Source organism: Cucurbita maxima, unplaced genomic scaffold (genome assembly GCF_002738345.1).
Source record: "Cucurbita maxima cultivar Rimu unplaced genomic scaffold, Cmax_1.0 Cma_Scf00026, whole genome shotgun sequence".
Classification (NCBI taxonomy): Eukaryota; Viridiplantae; Streptophyta; class Magnoliopsida; order Cucurbitales; family Cucurbitaceae; genus Cucurbita; species Cucurbita maxima.
This window is the reverse complement of record NW_019272042.1, coordinates 1943454-1957657: the sequence shown is the minus strand read 5'-3', so window position 1 is coordinate 1957657 and position 14204 is coordinate 1943454. Positions and strand designations below refer to the sequence as shown.

General features: G+C 31.6%; 3 protein-coding genes across 3 annotated transcripts in view; all 3 read right to left on the bottom strand.

The window, feature by feature from the left end:
* The window catches only part of LOC111499139, a 5499-nt gene extending 688 nt beyond the window's left edge, over positions 1-4811 (bottom strand). The window contains exons 1-6 of the mRNA XM_023150630.1: positions 4563-4811; positions 3455-3669; positions 3312-3370; positions 1389-3233; positions 1075-1228; positions 295-987 (exon numbers count right to left, since the gene is read on the bottom strand). Of these exons, the coding sequence (XP_023006398.1) occupies positions 323-987; positions 1075-1228; positions 1389-3233; positions 3312-3370; positions 3455-3566 (2835 nt within the window). The 5' untranslated portion in view covers positions 3567-3669; positions 4563-4811 and the 3' untranslated portion in view covers positions 295-322. The remainder of the gene's footprint in view (positions 1-294; positions 988-1074; positions 1229-1388; positions 3234-3311; positions 3371-3454; positions 3670-4562) is intronic.
* Positions 4812-6987: 2176 nt separating this feature from the next.
* Positions 6988-7413, bottom strand: LOC111499068 (zinc finger protein 6-like). Its single transcript, XM_023150517.1, has one exon. It carries the CDS (start codon positions 7393-7395, stop codon positions 7036-7038), a length of 360 nt encoding a protein of 119 aa, XP_023006285.1. The 5' UTR covers positions 7396-7413; the 3' UTR covers positions 6988-7035.
* Positions 7414-13163: 5750 nt separating this feature from the next.
* LOC111499182 (GATA transcription factor 16-like) overlaps positions 13164-14204 on the bottom strand; it is a 1209-nt gene continuing 168 nt past the window's right edge. Inside the window, exons 1-3 of the mRNA XM_023150698.1 lie at positions 13908-14204; positions 13675-13809; positions 13164-13556 (exon numbers count right to left, since the gene is read on the bottom strand). The exon at positions 13908-14204 is cut by the window's right edge and continues 168 nt beyond it. Of these exons, the coding sequence (XP_023006466.1) occupies positions 13284-13556; positions 13675-13809; positions 13908-13928 (429 nt within the window). The 5' untranslated portion in view covers positions 13929-14204 and the 3' untranslated portion in view covers positions 13164-13283. The remainder of the gene's footprint in view (positions 13557-13674; positions 13810-13907) is intronic.

The window sequence follows — 14204 nt, the reverse complement described above, 5'->3', positions numbered from 1 at the left end:
AAAAAAAAAAAAAAAAAAAAAAAAAAAAAAAAAAAAAAAAAAAAAAAAAAAACACTTAATTTGATGACTTATTAAAGATGATCCACTTTCAAATGGTGTTGGTTCAACAAATCCATACCGAAGCTTCACTAGATAGGGTTTGAAAATTTAATATTTTTGCTCGCTTGTGGCCTTAAAAATTTGTAAAAATCCCAACAAGAGAATATCAACATTAAATAGGAGGGATGAAACGACGCTGCAGAAGTTTGAACACATGACCTTTTGCCTTAGAGTTTAAGAGGGGGAAGAGAATACCTGGAAAATATGGTTGGCTGAGTTTAATTCAAGGAAGCACAATATCAGCAAGCACTTCTTCAACTAAAGAATCGAGAATTTGAGTCTCGACTTCGACTCCGATCGTAAACGCATCAATGTCGAAGTCCATCCATCTTCCATACCAGCAACTCATGTCCTTATCTACCAGTTCATCCACCATACAATCCCCCATTCCTTTCCAATCTGAAATCTCCTTCACAACCTCTTTGGCTAACTGCTCCTTTCTTCCCAAAACTCCCACTCCTTTCTCCCACATTTTAAATCCTCCACCTACATACTGTCTACATCTCAAGTCCAAACATTCACGAACACAATCAAATAACGCCTTCCTTCTAAGCCTCGATTCGTCGCAGCTTTGTCCCGATCCTTTGTTTCGAATCTCTAATATATTGAATAGATAAGGATTTATAACTTCATGAGAACGCCCCAATACATAGTCCTTAAACATCAACTCCACATTGCTGAGTATATCCGTTATGTATTCAAGTTCCCATTCGATCTGTCGTTTTGTACGTTTCGAGATAGATGAAGCAGTGAACTTACTGGCTGAAGCTTCGTCTGTTATGGAGGATGCAGAATCTAGTAACTCTGTATCAACAGTAACTGGATTAAACTTGAAGAAACCTATGCCAAGAACATCTTGACCTTGGACTGAAGAACAAAGCTTGTTACCTGTAAATTGGAAGATTCAGAACGAATGATCAACTTGGGGTAATGCAAACAAGAGTAAATTTTTCTTAGCACATAAAAATCCTCTACCTTCTCTGCTGTTACTATCTGATGAGTCACAGCTTTCTGAAGAAAACGAATGATCAAGAATAGAGACGGGACTCGGATGTCGAACTTTGAGCGACTGCCCAGTGTGAGGAACAATACTATTACTGCTGCTACATTCTTCAATCTCATCAACTAACTGAAAAAACGATGTTCCAGAACAAATAGATGATCTTTAGCATATCAAGGATATTTAAAGGCAACAATCATGAAGAACTATAATTAACAATTGCTTGTCCCTGGAATTGAATGAAATTAACAAATGAATCTTCAAGAAGATGAAAACAAAGTTCACATACCGGGAATTCATGCTTTAATCCTTGTGACAAAGAATCAGTTGAAGCGCAATCAAAATTATATTGGCCAGCCGGCTTGCTGTGAACAGAACTACTGTGTTGGTTCCTCTCATTCAACTCTGACGACATTGTATCGAGTGTATCAAGAGAGTGTGAAAGATAATCAGACGTCGATAAACAAGAACTCTCAGATCCTCCAACGATGGATCCAAGGCTAGGGGACTCGACCTTATCAATCAATTCTCTTAGCTTCTGCTCTAAAAGTGCACTCAAGGCATTTTCTCCAATAATATTGCACTCCATTGAGGATGACTTCAAACTATCTGGTCCAAGCGACCCTTTAAATTTTGATTCAATGTGCCCTGAAGTGTCAGATCCAGGCGCCTTCCTTGTAAGTGGTGCAGTAAATGTAAAAGAAACAACATCTGTGCCATTTTTTCTGCATTCTTGAGCCAAACTACTAGAAGTTCTATCAACAATATTATTTGAATGAACTGACATCTGGTTTTTATCATTTAACATATTCTCCGTGGCCTGTTTCTTGTCAAAGCGTTGATCTCTATCTATTGACCGTTTCTTCCTAGGGAGATTTTTTGCATTAGAATGCAAGTCTTCCTTTTCCCTGTCAGATGTTTCTAAGGCTGACTTCCTGACACCAACTCTTGAGCCAACGACAACTCGTCCTACATTTCTTCGACGTCCAAAAGACGAATCTCCAGTAAGCGGTTTTTGGCCCTCAGTGTTGGAAAATGAGTTCTTTGATTTTACTCTATCAACATGGCAGTTTTGTTTCTGGTTGTTCTGCTTGAGAGGCTGCTTACAAGAAGCATTGGAAGCAGAGGATTGCACATGCAGATTTTTCCTAGTGTTTGTCTGTGTCTTAAAGGGCTGGCTTGACTTGACCTCAGTCTGTTGTTTCGGGCCGGTAAAATTTCTATGGCCATCGGTATTCACATTTTCTCTTCTTTGTACATTAACTTTTGCTTGTATTGCAAGTGATATGGATTTTCCCTTGTTCTTTGAACCGTGTTCCACATCAGGTAAGACCTTGAATGATGATGCATCTTGAGATCCATCCCAGCTTTTGTTCATAGATTGTCCCTTCAAAAGCCTGGAAGCATTTGATTCAGTAGGCTTTCTAGAAGTTTCAAGAAACCTGGTTGATTTATGAGAGGCTTCGGTCCTTTCTTTTAATTCTTTGACCTTCAAGCTAACTGAAGAGGACCTAACTGAAGGCAGTCTTTGTGGTATATTTATCTTTTCTTTTGGAGCTTGTAATTTCAAAGGTGCTGAAGAAGATCCAATCAGAGACATTTTACTCTTGGTAGTTGCTGAAGGTCCAGAATCTATTATTTTTGCAGCAGCTTCCATTATGAGAGCAGCATTCTTACTTGGTATGAAAGTAGGACTCTTAATAGGGGACAAAAGCTTATGGTGAGTAATTGGAATTGATTTTGCTGATTTAGGAGGGAGGACTTCTGTTTGGAACTTCTCTATTGGCCTGCTGAGAGTTTTCTGAGGTTTTGGTTCTGAAGGTTTCCTGGCAGGGGCAGCTGCACGGTCATCAACCTGATCAAGCAAATTACCAGAGAACATGATTTGGCGATCATGACCATAATTGAAACTTCCCCTATGACTGTGAGCTTCTTGAAGAGACTGAGTATCAAATGATGGGGCAAAGTAGGGCTCTGAAAAATGGGATGACGGTAATGAATCTAATCCCATAAGCCTAGCGACTACCCCAGGGGCCTTAACTCCGTATCCTTCATCTTCAGTCACAGATGAAGAACAACTATAATCACTGCTTCCTTTAATACTTTTCCTTTTTCCACATTCATCCAAATCTATCTGGAAATATTCGAAGGAATCAACCAGAAATCCAGACAAACGGAAAAGAAATCAAAATACAAATGGTGCTCCACTTACCAGATGAACCTGTGAAAATGGAGAGTTTCCAGCACTTATATTCCCTTGTCTAAAACGCTCTGCAGAGAGAAGCAAAGGTGTAGTTCAAAGACAATATAATATATATACATGCATATACTGCACTTCAGAAATTGATATAGTACCTTGTACGTCCGGTGTGCTAGAGAACAATCTCTTCCGCGATTTAGCACTCCAATCAAACAACTGGAAGAATCCCCCAACACCACTTTTCAAACCTTCTTTCTCAACTCCCATTTTCTTATATGAAAACAGAGGTCATCAGCAGATACGGGGAAAAGAAACAAGATAGGATAAAGTAATCGATGGTTCTATCCACCGATCCATCTGGATTTGTAACCTGTTCATTTCGTAATGAATTAGCATATGAAATTGCATTTCAGTCCATCAACTGTCAAAATTGTAACGAATCCAGAATTTAATTAGGGCTAGCCTTTCGAATAATCCGCGAGCACATGAGGGAAACACAGTAAAAAAAAATGAGATGGACGTTTTGATTTCATCTATTGCATCGATCGATGTAGAGGTGATGGTAACATCTCAACTGAACCAAAATGCGCACTAATCCGAAATCGACGGAATAACGTCTGCTGAATCATTTTTTACTTTATCTAACTACCTCTTTTAAAGTATAAGAATCAGTAAAATTATAAAAAAGAAACTGAAGGAACGCAGAAAACGAATCGAGAGCCAGGACGAAACTCAAACTATAAAACGAGCGAGTTAATTGAATGAGCTAACATAGAAAAATCGAAGAGATCAAACAATGAGATTCTAGAATTCAAAAATTAATCGAGAAGATTTCCAAGCCAAAACCTAAATATAAAAGTAAGATCAGTTAAGCATTGCGTTCTTCTTCTAGCTGCTATCTCTTTCTTTCTAGTGGAAATGCTTTTTGTCTAGTACATTCATCGATGTAAACGCAATGACAACATCTCATTTAAACCAGACTCAGAGATTTTTAATCCAATTTGATGGAACATAAATCAATTGATCATTTCAAGGTTACTATGACTACGTCTTTCACAGAAACCAACCAGTCCAAAAAATTCAAAGACAAAAGAAAAAACGCAGAAAACGAATAGAAAGTTATCAACAAACTCAAGGAAAACAACAGAACGGGCGAATCAATCGACTAAGCCTTCTCGTTTCATGTTTTGTTCACAGAATTACATAAATCAAGCAGTGATAATCTACATCCAAAAATTAAACAGGAAGATTTCAAAGCCATACCTTACACAGAAACAAGTACCAAAACCAGAAGCTTCGCGCTCTTCTCCTCGCTGCTATCTCTTTCTTTCTCCTCAAAGTGCACTTCAATCGATTAAGATTCACAGAGATTCGCAAGTCGGAACAAGTGTAGACTGATCGGCCGCAGTCGAGAGAGAGAGATCGAACTGGCGAAAGCTCTCTTAATGGTTACTACGGGCGCACAGAGGAAGTGGGTCTGGGAAGAAATGAGATGGATAAATGAGAACGTTATTTTTGTATTCTTTTTCACAAATTTCAAAAACTAATTCTTTTTTAAAAAAATATAAATTCAAAAGCTATTTATTTATTTATTCATTTTTTTAAAGAATCGAAAGAGTTTCATAACGTCTCTTTAGATCGTAAGAGAGAGAGAGAGAGATTTCAAATTCAAAAGCTGGAACCCACTGATTGGTGGAGAGAGGCAATGATAAAATCACCTGCCTCAAACAGATAACGGTCTCTACGATTAGTGACGGGCAGTTCCTGAAAATTTAATTGGCTAATCCCACTCACGAAATAGCCACGTGTCGTATGAAGGACTAGAAAGCACACACAATTTTCAAACCTCATTGTGAAATTAATATTTTTCTCCACTCATCGCCCGAAGGTAAATCAATTCTATTCACAAATAAATTCAAAAGAAAAATAATTTAGGTATTTTAATAAAACATATAACTAATAAGCGTGTGAATAAATAAATATTCCTGTTTTTAAAAGGAAACAAAATCCAGGTTAGATTAAACTTATTAAAAGGTTAATATAATAATATTTATAAGTTTTAGGTGTAATTTAATCATTTTTTTAACTCTTTAATACATTTTTAAGTACAAATCTCCAACTTAATTTTTAAAATTATTAGGTTATTTATCATTTAAAATACATACAGTTTCATTCTATAAATAAGCCGAGAAAACTCAATAGAGGTGGTCATATGATTGAGAACACGACCAATCTGGACAGCCTGAGATTGGGGTTAGGTTCAATTTTATTAAAATCGAAAAGTTGGATTGGTTTGCGGGTTTTTTTTTTTGTTAAGTCAACACAACTAACCCAAAAATATATATTTGACGTTTATAACTAATATTAAATTTGATTTTTGACATTTATAATTGATATTAAATTTATAAAATTTTAGTTATTAATATAAATAAATAATATTTCTTTAAATAGTGAAAAATTCAACTCAATCTAACTTTTCCATTACATAATATGGTAATAAAATTTAATTGATTAAATTGGGATTCAAAATTTAAATTTGCTATCAAATACATATTTATATTTATGAACATGGAATACAATTAAATCACTCATTTTTTTAAAATTTTATTTTAATTTGCCAGAATTTTTAAAAAAATTAAAATGTAAAAATTTAAAAGTTTTATGGATATTAATAAAGAAAAAAAAAGTAAAAATTTAGAAATATTTTCTATAATTTAGTTTTACAATAATTTTTCTCGCCTAATTTTTTAAAAAAATGTTAACTGTTGCAAAAATTAAAATTTGTTAATAATAAACTTATATGAATTTATAAAGTTTTAGAGGAGAAAATAATTAGACTTTCACAAATTCACTGCTAAATTGAAAAATGTAAATAATAATAAGTTGAAAAAAAAAAGTTAAATATCAAAGACTAATATATATATATATATATATATATATATATAGGTAAATTTCTAAATTTCTTTGCCTGAGAAGACGAATAATGTAAGCAAATAAATTGATAAAATTTTAAATAATTCAATTAAAATATCAACGGTTAAGAAGCTCACTACACTTGATCTTAACCCACCGAATCCCATTCCTAAGCGATGCTTTGAATTTGCTTTCGACGGCGTAGGCCTTGTACTTCGCAACCCGCCGTTGCCTTTTAGCCTCCGGTTCATCGTGGCACGCCGCCGTTGAAGCCGCCGGTAACCGCTGGTGGTTCTCACTGCTTACGTACGTATCTGACCTACAAGGTTTTTTTAGCTCTCTTCCTCTGCCTCTGTTTTCGTTGGCAGCCATTGGAAATTCACGAGAGAGCCAGGGGCAAAAAGGGGAAAATGAATTTTGAGTTTCTTTTTTTTTTTTTTCCTTTATTTTTTTGGGATTTGAAATTGAGGTGTGGAAGAGGCAAATAATGAGAGAAATAGAGAAGTGGTTACCGGCAAACGCCGGTGGGGGTAATCCCTTGACTGTCGCCTAACATTTTGGGGACCGCAAATACTCAACTGATTTATTTAATTAGGACTAATTAAATACCTACAAATATTTTTATGAAATTTGATTGGTTAGTGATGTTACACGTGTCGAATAATTTTATGGAATTTTTTCTATTTTTTAACTTAATTGTTTTAAGTTATTTAAAACAAAAAAGTATTTAAATTAATAAACAATTATTTTATTATTTTTAAATATATTAAAATGCTTATTATTAATAAGAGAGAGAAAGCTAAAGAAAAAAAAAAAAATTAAGTTAAGAGAAGATCCTGGTCGAGGACGGTGCGAGACTGAGATGGAGATCAACGCCATTATTTTCGCCGTTAATTTCACCGCCGCCAACCGAGGGCGGCGCTTCCACCGGCATTTCATAATTTGGCGGAGGAGATATTCCGGCGGCGGAGGGCGGAGGCGTGGGAGTGAAAAAGTTACGAGGGAGGAGTTGTTTGGCGAGCTGGCGTTCGCGCTTGTGGGCGTTCTGGTGGCCGCCGAGGGCTTGAGAATTGGCGAACTCACGGCCGCAGAATTGGCACTCGAATCTCTTGATGTGGTTCGTACACGGCGCACCCAAGCTGGGTTCAGCACTAGCGGTCACTGAATAACCAAACAGCTTCATCGTCACCTTTCTACAACTTCTCCAACGCCCACGTTACATGTTTTTATAGACCCTCATATACTTGGACTGATTTGACTCAAAGGACATGGTTTGTTTTATCGTCGTCAGCCTCATGATTTTAGAACTAATATGAGATCTCATAATCCACCTCCATTGGGTCCAGTGTCCTCGTTGGTACACTCTTCAGTATCCAACTCTAAATTATTGATAATAGTTCAAACCTACCGCTAACAGGTATCTGTCTTGGTTCGTTACGTATCGCCGTCAGACTTCATTCTAAAAAGTGTCTATTAGAGAGAGGTTTATACCTATTTATAAAGAATGTGTGTTACCTCTCCAAATGATATTTTAATGCACCTAAAAAATTATACATTATAGATAATGAAATTAAATCATTATAGATATTTCAATTGAAGGATATAGGCTAAAAATATTTTAATAAAAGAACATTTCATAAATTATTTTAGATAAATAAAATATTCATTAAAAATAAATAAGCATTTTAATTAATAAAATACAATCTAAGTATAATTTGATATGTTAATTGCGTGATATATATTCCAATAATTTCGAAGACTTAAAATTGTGTGAAATTTAATAAATTAATTTTCTATTTTTAGAACAATTAGGCATTTACTATTTTTCTAATAATAATTATATTTTAAATTATTTTTCTTAAACCTATTTTGTCATTTTCTAAGTTGGCCTTTAAATTAGAGGGATATGACTCTAAAAGATAAGAGTTCAAAGAATCGATCACATCCATTAGGTTATTATTTTAAATTCATTTATGGTCCGAGTAAGATGATAAAAAAAAAATAATAAATAATAATAATAATAATAATAATCATCGTAAAATATTTATAAATGGAAAAAAAAAAAAATCAAGTATTTTTTTAAATGATTAAAATTATTTTTGTCATTTTTAAAATAATTATAAAATATATTTTTAATAACTCAAAACCAATATTAATAGTATAAAGATTAATTTTGGATGATTAAATCCAAATTTAGGAGCCAATTTAAATCCTATAAAAATAATTTTAAATATTTTGATTTATGTCCTTTCCATTCACTTTATAAAATCACATTCTAATTTATGTGTGGAGGAAGGGTTTCGTGTTCCATTTTGAGAGGTCTCCCAAAACCAAACGTTTTACTTGTAGATTCTTCCCATTATATGGCTTGTACTTCTCGGTTGAATTTTTTTTAATGCATATCCGTTTGAACTTCTATTATGAGATCTCACGTCGGTTAGAGATGGAAGAATGATTTTTTTTTTTTTTTTTATAAGAATATGAAAACCTCTCTATAACCGACATATTTTAAAACTGTGAGACTAACGACAATAAGTAATGGGTCAAAATGGATCATGTTTACTAGTAGTAACTTGGATTGTAACAAATGGTATCAGAGCTAGACATCGAGTGATGTGTCAACGAGAACACTAGCTCCCAAGAGTAGGAACATAGCATTTCTTATAAGGTAGTGGACTTAAATTTCTTGTTTTTTTTTGTCGATTTTTACTCAGACCTGTAAAATTGTCTAAATGTTAGACCGGGTTTAATGCCTTTATCTTATAATTTAGATCCAATAATTTGGTTAGTGTGGTGGGTGAGTTTAAACCAATAATGTGGGAGGCTAGGTGGAGTGAATAAGACAGTCGTCAACAACACTATTTGAATTGGCATAAATATTTTGATTGAGTTGTTCAGATTGTTTAGGTCATTCATTAAAAAAAAATTATAATAAAAATAAAATATTAGTTCATAAAATATTTATTTATTTTTTAAATAATTAATTAAGACTTATCATTCAATTTTAAAATATTTTGAAAAATCTTTTAAAATTGTTAAAAAAATATTTTTAAGGGATTTTGGAAAATAATAAAAAATAAATAAATAAATTATTTTTACGGCAAAAATGTATTTTTTAAAATTAATAATTGGTTACTTCCTTCTTTTTAGATAAGCTTAAGAAAGAATAAAAAAAATTGAAAATGATAGCTTGAAAAAGCTATTCATCCAAGTTTGTTATTAGTCTTTACCACAATCACCTCTTTATTCGTTCTACCTTACCAGTCTAATCCTAAAAAAGCTTTTTGTTTGGTAGAGTTTTCATTATATAGTCTAACACTGTTAAAATATTGTCTGCTTTTAACACTCATCATCAGCATTTTAAAGCGCTACTAGAGAAATGTTTTCACACTCTTGTAAATAATGCTTTATTTCCCTCTCCCCAAACTAATATAAGATCTCACCATCTCACAATCTACAACGTTCTTTTTGGCACACACAAGCCGGTGCAGATTTCATCTAGAAATTTTCAAAACTTTTTCGTTTTTCTGAGAAAGAAATAATAGATGAAAATTTTATTTATTTTTTCTTTTTTATAATAACTTCGAAATAATGAGTGATTTTCAATTCTTTTAAACATTTATTAGTTATCTATTTTTGGATCACTCTCGTTCCCATGTGTTCTTGGTTCATTCATATACTTTTTTTATTTAGTGTCACATGTTCGTTAACTTCCGCCTTAATTCGTCCCTAAACTACATTTTACTCGGAGTTATACAGTTGATACCATTTATATCGTCTTAATTCAACACCTGATGATTCTCTCTTGCAGTATGATCATGATCAAATGATCAGTAATGTTTACCAATTTTGTCTCAATATTGTAAAATCATTAAATTTCTTACGTTAGAATTTCAAATATATATATTTTTTTTGTGATTCTAAAAATCAATATTTCATTAAGATTTTATAAATAATCTTAAAAAAATATAGAAATTAAATTTATATTTTATCCTTAATTAAGGATTAAAATAGACTTTTTTTTAATGAAATAATTCAATAATTACTTTTTGCTATTTGATAATTATTAAAAACATTGCATCGATTAGGATTCAATGAACTATTAGAAATTATTGAGTGGTTTTGTTGTTGTTCTAATAATTTTTTTATTTATTTATAAAAATAATGGTTTTTTTATAAAATGTTTCTAGATAATTAAAAAAAAAATAATTATTCTCAAATTGATCTCGATCTTTTGTATATTATTTTTGCCATATTAAATTTTTTTTGTTATATTTAAAATCATTTAATTTTACGCTTATATCATATTTTTTTAATAATTAAAAAAAAGTAAAATAATTATAAAAAATTACCTTTCCATATTTTTCCTTTTATATTATTTTAAGACTGGAAATGGGCCTTTCTCAGCCCACAAAGAGAGATTCCTTGGGCTTGATTTTTGTTTTGGATCTTAAAAATCATAATAAATTGATTATAAATATTAAAAGAAAAACAATGCATCCGGATAAAATTTCCAAAATAAAATACCAATAAAATATATTTTTGGCTATAAATATTTTTAATTCTAATTATTATCGACCTATAATTTTTTTAATTATGAGATATAATATTTTAAATTTAAATATTATGGTATTAGATTTTAATGTTAACATATTCGAAACAATTTAGGAGATCATTAGACCATTTTTTAAAATTTAAAATTTTCATACGAAACTCGTAATGTACTAATCTCGATAATAAGGGAAAAACATTTATGATAACGACATCATGGATGGTCGGGAAAACTAATTACTAAAACTTTCAAAGAATCGAAGTCTTATTAAATTCACGCTACTTATAGGCTTACAACAAAATTAGAAATACCTAATTTAATTCAAATTACTAATTATATATAATATAATATTCCAAGTCATAGGTCCATATATATATATATATACTGATAAGTCAACCTAAGTCAAAGGGATGAAAATTCCTATTTTAACCCTGGATTTTGACTTCTTAAATGGAATGATATAAAAGAAGGAAGAAAGTTTGGTGGAGATGGGAGACGGGCAGACGGGCAGCTGTTAGGGTAAGGGATTAGGGTTAGGGTTAGGGTTCGGGCAGGTAGTGGAAAGTGTGGAGACGGAGGGAGCAGCGTACCCAACCAATGGAACTATAAATGATGTTTGTAGCCTTTTGGGTAAAACGACAACGCTTCCTTTTTTACTGTCTCCCTTTTAGTTATGATATGACGTTTAATTATATTCCCTCTCTCTCTCTCTCTCTCCTCCTTTGTTTATTTATTTATTTTTGCATTATTTGAGTTTGAAACATTGCATCAAATTTTCCCTAAATTAATTATCAACTTTAAAAAATATATATTTAAAAGTTTAGAGATAATTTACTTAATATACTGATGGTAAAAAAATTTAACTTTTTATTACGGTGAATGGTGTTAATGATACTTTTAAAATTTAATCGGTATTTTTTTAATATGTATTACCAATAAAAATATTTTAAATTTTTTTTAGGTGGTTGAAAAGGTATTGATAATTATTTCTAAAGTTCAATATTTTTAAACTTTTATTTAGGGTATTTTTGAAACAAAATAACGGTTTTTCATCCAAAACTAATAAAAAAGTTATTTTTTAGAGTTATTATTTTTTTTTTTTTGTAGGAGCATTTTTATTTAATTAGCATTTTCATTTATATTTTAATAATCATTTAATTTTTGAAAATTATAATATTTATTTATTAATTTAAATATATATTTTTCAAAATAAATTATTTTTATAATTTTTCAAAAATATTTATGGATATCAACATTTTATCAATATTTTCATTAACATGTCCATAATTTTGAGATTTACCTGACGACTTTGTATTTAATTTTACAAACTTGATGTACACGAATAAAGAAATAAATGAGATTTAGCCTATCGTATCTAATACCTAATAAAGAACAACTCATTTAATAAACGATATTATGATATGAATCTCACCGTACAAATTGCAAAAATTAGTAATTTCAAACCTAATTTAATAAATAAATAAATAAATAAATTCTATTATTAACTTACACATTATTTGACTTAAAAATTAAGTTTAAATTGCATTTTGGTCCTTAAATTATTAAAGTTATTATATTTCGGTCTCTAATTTTTCAAATATCTATTTTAGTCCCTAATAGTCAAATTTTGAACCTTTTGTGGTTAATTATGGAATGGGAACATTCCTTTATAAAAGAAGAAAAAAAAAAAAAAATAGAACCAAAGGTTTAGAGTCAGACGGAAGGGAATGTTTTCCATTACTTGTATTCTCACAGTTTGACCAATTTTTTTGAAATTCAACTGTTGGTCAACAGTAACCCAATCAGCCACCCATCAGTGGTTGAATAGATTTAAATATTAAAAAATAACACAAGACCACTCATTTTTATATTAATTAATTTCTTAAATAAAAATTAGAGATGTCCACAAGACCGAGCCTAACTAGAAAACTTTTCCGTCTCCATCCATTTAAGTTCTACATTTATTTTTGTAGAAATTAAATTTTTCGAGTAATTTCTCTAATTCATTATTAAAAAAATATAAGTATTTTAAAATTTTAATTTTTTAATATAATTTTTCTTAAAATTATTATATATATATATATATATATATATATATATATATATATATGATTTTATTGATTTTTAGTAACAGGGTTTAAATGTGGTAACAATTTTGTCTCTATCCATAAATAAATAAATAAATAAATATATATATATATATAAAAACTAAATCATCCGAACTTTAGTTATTATGGTTAGATGATATTAAGTTATTATGGTTAGATGAACATGACTCTCTACTCGTATGATATTGTTAAGTTAGAACATATTTACATGACCATTCTAGCCTAGGTATTTCATCATCAACCATTAGGGAAAAAATTATTTTAACACAAAAAAACATACAGAAAAAGCAATTACAGAAAAAAAAGAGAGAATCAACCCATTGAAGAAGCAAATGCTACATTACAGTTGAAGGTTAAGGACTCTAGAAATCATAAAGCTAAAAAAAAAGGCTATTCCAATATATGAGAATTTCAGGCATAAACAGATCCATAAGAAAGAGCCATTAGTAAAACAGCAGCTTGTTCTTCCTCACCCAACTGTCTCCTTTGCATTAAATCTTTTCTACCAAACGCTGTTGATCTCCATTTCAAGCTATCTCCGCCCAATTTTGCTTGATTTCCACCGCCATTACTGTTTCTGTTACTGCTCCCCTTGCTTTTTCTCTCCGCTTCGCTTCCTCTGTTTAAACCTAGAAGCGATCTTCTCTTTTTCCTGCTTCTGATCCCACACGCATTGCAAAGAGACTGAAAAAAAAAAAAAAAAAAAGGAAAAATGAAGCTCTGATCGTAGTAATCGAGTAACAGAAATGAAGAACTAAACAAAAGATTCGAACAAATAGAGAGATGGAGATGAACAAATCACCTTAGGGCCGGCTGGACCTCCACGCCAGAGAGGAGTCTTCGTCGTACCGCAATCGGCGCAGGTTTTCTTATTCTGCTCACTTTCCGCTGGCGAAGACATCCTCGAAGAGTTTTCGGCGTCCTTGAACTCCGATCCCTATTTTCCAGTACAGTACAGTAGAATCAGTACTCTTTAATTTCAAGATCAGAAATAAAATCAACTCAAGAACAGGCTCGAGAATCGCGATCACTCACTTCCTCCATCGGATCCATCATTCTCAGTAGAAATCTCAGAGATCTGAGATGAAACGAGAAAATAAGCACGGAAACTCGAAGTGGAAAGTGGATATTGACGATTGAAAGCGGTGGAGACGAATTGGAGTCATAAAATCGAATTCGAACGAAGTAAATGATAGCTTGAACAGAAGATCAGACGAACAAAGGCAGTCGACAATCAATACTGGAACAGAAAATGTGATGAACAGAAACTACTACAACAGTGAAAAAGGAGATAATCGAAATCTGCAAGACGAAAAAGATGAAACCGACATG